The sequence below is a fragment of the Phyllostomus discolor genome, chromosome 3 (genome assembly GCF_004126475.2).
Source record: "Phyllostomus discolor isolate MPI-MPIP mPhyDis1 chromosome 3, mPhyDis1.pri.v3, whole genome shotgun sequence".
In the NCBI taxonomy this organism is placed as follows: domain Eukaryota; kingdom Metazoa; phylum Chordata; class Mammalia; order Chiroptera; family Phyllostomidae; genus Phyllostomus; species Phyllostomus discolor.
The window spans coordinates 186,040,935-186,047,792 of record NC_040905.2 but is presented as its reverse complement, the minus strand read 5'-3'; the positions used below and the strand labels follow the sequence as shown (position 1 = coordinate 186,047,792).

Here is a 6,858-nt window from a genome sequence, read left to right as displayed (position 1 = left end):
CGGCTGCACTGGGAGGTGAGGGGCCTGTGAGTACACGGGCTTAGGTTCAGATTCCACTTGGTAGCTGTGGACCTTGGGTAAGGTATTCCACGGGCCTGTTTTTATCTGTCTGATGAGCATAATAATTCCTCTATCTAAAAACTTACGAAGATTAAATATTGTGAATGCACAGAACTTGGCAGGTAACAGCCACTCGTTAAGGAGCACGTGCTGTCACTGAGGCCAGTACAGTTACAGACCTGTCTAGTGAGACACGGTTCTGCCCACTCTTTGCCGCCATCAGTGTAAGACAGCCCTGGAATCCAGACACCAGGGACAGCAGGTCTGCTCCACCCAGGCTGGCGAGTTCTTTACGGTACACAAGTCACTACTAAGTACTTTTCTAGGAAAAGCAGACTTATCTTCACATGAACTGACTCCTGAGTAACTGCTGAAAGGGAGATTTAGAATCAGGGGAAACAAAGTATATGTTCACTTCTTGACAGAAGGGTGGTAAATGGCAATGGTACAGTTTAATAGAAGATCGACCCTCCACCACCACCAAGGTAATATACAGTGACATGCCATTCGTGTGTGTGAGTGAGTGAGTGAGAGAGAGAGAGAGAGAAAGTGAACGCTTCATTAGTGGGAAAATCAATTGCTGAATGTTTGCTCTTGCACTCTTATTTCTTTGAAATTCAGTCTCTAGTTCAGTTTTTTCATATATTTAGCTGCCAGACTGGGATGGAGCAGGGTTGTATCAGTGAACAGTTGCTAGAAGTAACCATACATATAAAGAGAGGACCCAAGAGAAAGGACGTGAAAACCTAGAAATTCCTCTAGAATTTGGATCAAGTAAGTATAATTAGCCAAACTTTGCAATATGAGGAGGAAAAGTATAAATAAAAGAATATTTTAAGCCAAGAACCTGGTGCTGCTAGTGATTTACCATGCAACTTGAATCTTGTGAGTAACACATTTCTTGTCTTAAGTGGTGTGGCATTTAAAAATCCTAGGAATCCCCATCTGTTGAGTACAATGTGTTCTAGGGCCACCAAATGTGTGGTATGCCAGAGAGATCACATGTTAATAAGGAAAACGCTATTGATGTAACAAGAATAAAAAAGATACCTATGTTGTACAAATGCTCAAAAATACCAGTTGTGGTGTTTCATTGGTAAAATTTTTCTAAGACTTAATGAAAAAATCTAAAGTGCTAGAAATTTAAAATGTCAGATAGTCCGTAAACTTGTATGTTATTTTGCAGCACACTCTCATTTATTATCTTAGTTAAGCCTCAACACCGTTTAGGAAACAGGCTCGAGAATTAGTATTGGACCTGGTTCCACAGAAACAAACTCCAGACCTACATTTAATTCCAAGCATAGTTTCAGCCAACCCAGCACTCACACTGGTGGTAGTGGGCGGGGCCTCTATGGTAACGGTCCCCAAGCTGGCCTGCACACTGTAGTCACCTGGGGAGCCTTAAGAACTACACAGATGATGTGTGCTCTACCCCCAGAGACTTCAATTTAATTAAAAAAAAAATACCATAAACCGCCTGGGATTCTTTAAAGTTTTTTTTTTTAAGTGTTCAGACAAACTTGGGAACTGCTACTCTAATTTTTTTTATAATCACCACCAGTGTCAAAATAGAACGCATAAGAAAATTATTTTGAAAGGAAAATTTCAAATGACATATACCTTCAGTAAGAAATTACTAGTTTTAAAGTAAACTGAGATGATAAAACATGAAAGACCAAAGTTTAAAAAACATACTTTTAGTTTTATTTTAGCCACGTTAGGTTATCCACGACCTGTGAAAAGCTATGCTACTTGGTAAGAAACCCACCGGTTCTGTATACTACTGTGTTAGCTTGACCTCTAGTGTTCACATACCTCAGACCAGTTATCTTTTGTGCCTTAAGGAGGGAGAAAGTCAGAAAAGTTGTATGTCATGTATATAATACATCCTGTGGTTATCGTCACATTGTCATTAGGAGTATTTGCTTTTTAGGAGCAATTACAGGTAATCAATGCCATATTCTTCACTGTCGTCCTCTTTCTGTTTCCTTTAGACAGTAAAAGGATGCTACAAGAAAGCAAGCATTCAAGCCATCAAAAATAAGACAAATAAAATTTCTAAAAAGTCTTGACAGGAGGAGAAAAAAGTCACCCTTAGGCCTGCAGGGCACAGAACTGCTGGAACACGGCCAGGATGTGAGGGTCTAGTTCAGCAGTGAAGAGCAGGTTCTCCAGGGTCACCATGTACTGCTGGATGATTTGGTGGTGCTGCGGATGCAAAAGGGGGGTTCGGGTCAAGGAAAAGAGCACACAAGCAATCTTGCAGAACATTCCCCTTGGTGGCCCACCCATGTTGTGGGATGATGGGAGGGAATTGTAGGGGGAAAAATGGTTATGAATGAGTAACAGGCCCCAGAAAAGCCCCAATATTAAGAAAATGTAGGGAAATGAGGAGAAACTGGATGTTCAAAAACTTCATTCTGAGCAGCTGCTATGAGTATGCAATTCATGCTTCAAGGCAGTGCCTGCTACTACCACTGCTGTGGACAAGGCTGGGCTGGGTCTCTCCCCTAATGAGGACAAAACACAAGCATGACTTTAAAAATAGCCCAGACAGGGACTGAACTAGGAAGACTTTTTTTTTTAAAGGGAAGGTGGTGTATGCTACAAATAGGAGTAGCAGAATTGCTACTGTTACAGTTAAACATGGTCCCTGAAATGTAAGAAAAAAGAATTTGGATAGAGCATTAAAAGAATCTCTTTGCAAAGGAAAAAAAAAAAAAGAATTAGCCAGTGATCTATTAAGCAGTCCACAAAATAAGAACGCCAAACCTCATTTTTTATCTTTTAAAAATAGCTCATCTGTCCTACTGGAAATCAGTGATGTGTTAAGCTTACATGGAAAAAGTGTCAGAACATGAAATAATCTCTTCTGTGTGCACCTGGGATATAGTCAGAGCTCCCTAAAGGATTAGGGCCTGTTTCAACTGGCAGTAAATCTAGAGATAATTTTTATTTGGAGGCTTATAGAACCTACTTCCTTTTATGACTTCTAATTTAATAACTTTTCTAGAATAAATGAGGATTTGGGCTGTTAAAGAATTTGTTCCACTCTCCCACTAATCTTTAACATAGCCTTACGGCTGAGGGCACTGTTTACCGTTACATTGGTACTTTACATAGTTAATGTCATTACTGTTCTCTGAGCATTCTTCTCTACATTGTGTATCATCACTAGGCTTTCCAGCAAAGACAATGGCCATTAGGAGTCTGGGTAATACCAATTTAAGCCTAACTATTCTGATGAGCAACAGTAGGAACAAATATACATGAACTAAAGGGCTCATGGGTATCACATAACCTCCTGACAAATTTGATGATTTCAAAAAATGGAATGTCTTTGTGGCTGAGAACAGTGATGTTTATTAGCTAATCAGTTCCCCACAAACCTGTAAGAAGATCTGCTGAAGCCTCTCTATACAGTTCTTATACCACGGAGTTAACACGCTGGTCCCATCAGTCTCACAGCGTACTAAGTGCTCGGTCAGGATCATGATGAACCGCTGGAAAGGGGGTGCAGAGTTGAAAAAGTGTTAGAGAGTGAATTCTTCAGAAACAGTCACACTTTTGACCAAAGGTATTGTCTGTTCCACTGTCTTTATGGCGGGCAACTTCCATAATTCAGTGCACACTGTCCAGAAAGGCGCACTAGTTGACAGTGAGTGCGTCCTTTTTGGCACTATGTGAAGACCTTTAGTGTCTAGGTTACTTAGCTAGGACTTAATTAGAAATGTCAACAGGAATCTATGCACAAAAATGTTCACCAGGAAGGAAAACCATCCCCTAAATGACCAACAACTGGGAAAAGTTAAATGAGAGAGGGATTTCATGTACACGTCCCCTGTTGTTAAGAGCGTGGAGAAATGCTCGCACAGAAAGCTCCACAAACAACGCAGAATTTGGAGGCACACACGGTTCCCTCCAGGTACTGGGCTTTTATTTCCTTAGTAAGTTTTTGTATTTTTTAACCTCTATAAATTCAAACGTAGGACTTTTTATGACTAAAAACATTTTTAAAAGTAAATGTATTATTTCCTTTTACATATCAATTATCAATGTCCCCAGCCAAGATACCTGAAATATGACGAGGAAGAGGTTCTTTTGTTCACTCTGGGCAGACTCCACTTTTTCCTGCAGTCTTTCTATTTGCTCCTCCAGAGCCCCGTCTTTCCTGTCACTGCTTCTGTCGTCGTCGTCACTTCTCTTCAGAATGCAAAGGAACGAAAGGGAAACACCATTTGAAATGTTAGTGGATTAAATCCCATCAAGTAAGGGGAAATACTGTATTTTGTCTGTTCAAATACTATTCGAAGATTTGTATGCTACAGGGAAGGCACTCCACCCCCCGAAACACACACACACACGTGTCCTAGGGCCAGAGAAATTTAGTGGCACTTGTCTTGGGTAATGGCAGGAGTGTTTGGTATGAAGCAGAAGTGAGTTGTGCCTTTTACAAAATGGCCCAATCAGGGAGGTTATTTGCGTCCTATTCTCCCCTCCAATCCAAGTGAGAACAGCTCTGAGCCCCACGGAAAATGCAGTGGAGTCCTGTTCTCCACCACGGCTGTGTCTTCTCGGGCAGCTGTACGCCCCGGGTCGGTCAGTGCCGGAGCACTGCTCCTTGGGGAAGCAGAGGGTTAGGTTCCTGGGGAGCCTCCTGTCACATTTTCACCAACTGATCAAGATAAATCCTTGTTTTACATGTTTCTGTTTAAAGATCTCTTGTTTAATGTCTTACAAATAATTATATATAGTATTTCTTTATACTAAAACTAGCCGAGAAGGATTTAACATTTCCTGACCCCTAGTAACATGACTCAATTTTGCTGGCTTTCAGCCTCACAAGTATGCTGTCCACTACAGTTTTTTTAATAAATCAGCCATCATCTCATACATCCGTAACTGTAGCTACTTTTCTAGAGCTCTGTCACAAGCTACTTGAGTGCTTGATGTGTCCATCTGCAGATTGGTGTTTCCTCTCCCTCTTTCTGGGTGGACACTGTCGCTTCATCAACACTGAACTCACAAGCAACAACACTGGGATTCACGCCTGGACAAGGCGTGTCTAGCACATGTATCTTCCAGCCAGGCACACCCAGGCCTTGCTGTGCTCAGGGACACTGGACAGCCCAGGTCCTGCGCGTGGGGGCCATCTTAAACAGTGAAATCACACACAAAAAAACAAAACGTAACATGTGAAAAGGCATAAATAACGTGACACTAAAAATTGTGGAAAGAACAGTTTCTTAAATAGCAGAACTGCAACAAGAAAGGCAGAGTGCCTGTTCGCCCTCAGCTGGAACAAGCCGCCCGGGCAACTCAGAATTCCCGGAGTTCCGGGTATGTCTGCCAACGACCAGGAAAGCACTGTGACTCTTGATTTTGAGGTCACAAATACATTTTAGTGAGTAGGTGAGTTTGTACAAATAGAACCTGCAAACAATGAGGACAGACTGTGTATTCCTGTAACTGCTATTCTCTGTTCAACAAAGTAGATCACCAATGAAAAAACCAATAGTGCTTTCCAATCATTCATCATTATTTGAGCAGTAACAGAGAGACAGTTTGCTCATCTTTCATTCTCTAATGGGCCACACAAAAAAGCTTTATGCCGCTCAAGAGCCGCGGGCTGCCCGTCCTTGTAATGGTTTAGAAATGGTAGAAACAGCTGCAGGTGACATGAAGTAACCCCCGGCAGACTGTGTAAGACTCTGCTGGCAGTGGCGGGCTGAGGGCTCCACACACCTCTGTGAAGCTTTCCCAGTCCCCCCAGCTCACCCTGAAGAACTGAGACCATTTGTTTAGGGTTGTTTTTGTTAAAGGCAGAAGAAAAGTCATGATTTTACAGATCAGGGAATAGGCCCAGAGGTGACATGACTTTCCCAGTGTCACACAGCAAGGGGCAGAGCCAGAACCTGACTCCAGGTGTGTTACATACCAAGGACCTTTCAGCAAGAAGGCAGGCATCGCCAAACCTAGAAAGCCCGCTTCTTTCTAGAAGACAGCCTACTGGACCAGCCTTATCTCTGACAGCGCCCACTCCTCAAACAAAACGATCAGAACCCGCTTACTGTTTTTATAGAACCCTGCTTCTGTCCCTAACACTCCACCTGTTACAGGATCTGCCTTACTACACTCTAGGCAGCCAGGTCCATGTTCGTCTTTCCTAACACCAGACTACGGCCAAGTCCAAGAGTACACCACCGACCAACACACTATTCTGCAGTGAGGGAGGTCATGGAAATCCGCGCTGCCGATCACACCAGACGCACGTGACGATCGAGCACTTAAAATGTGGTTAGTGTGACTAAGGAACCACATTTTACATTGTGTTTAATTAAAGTTACATGTGGTTAGCGGTTACCACACTGGACACCACATACCCACAGAGACTGGAGGGGCATGAGGGGAAGTTTCTGGAGCTTCACAGACCTGGGTCGGTCACTTACTTACAAGCCATGTCATCTTGAGCAAGTTACTTAACGTTCTCTGCGCCTGTTTATACATTATCCAGTGGGGACAACACCATTCACCTCGCAGTCATTTAGGTCTCTGAGCGTGCGTTTACATATAGACACACATGTGTACATCTACATAGAGACTAGAAGCACCTGAACCTGCTACAGGTTCACGTAAGTCACCAAACTTGTTTTCACCATCTACTCTGGTAAGGATGTGTAACACTGGAAAATACTGTCACAGAAGAGAACCAGGACTATTACGCTAAGTCACAGAACACAGCCAGCTCACTGCTTCCCCCGCAAATGGCAGAGTACTAATCTTCTCATCAATATG

General features: G+C 42.7%; 1 protein-coding gene across 3 annotated transcripts in view; it reads right to left on the bottom strand.

Moving 5' to 3' along the window:
• Positions 1–1,744: 1,744 nt before the first annotated feature.
• NCBP1 (nuclear cap binding protein subunit 1) overlaps positions 1,745–6,858 on the bottom strand; it is a 37,090-nt gene continuing 31,976 nt past the window's right edge. For all 3 annotated transcript variants that reach the window (XM_028511233.2, XM_028511241.2, XM_036021953.1), the window contains 3 exons: positions 4,138–4,266; positions 3,453–3,566; positions 1,745–2,271 (listed from right to left, as the gene is read on the bottom strand). In XM_028511233.2, coding sequence (XP_028367034.1) covers positions 2,158–2,271; positions 3,453–3,566; positions 4,138–4,266 — 357 coding nt within the window. In that variant the 3' untranslated portion in view covers positions 1,745–2,157. The remainder of the gene's footprint in view (positions 2,272–3,452; positions 3,567–4,137; positions 4,267–6,858) is intronic.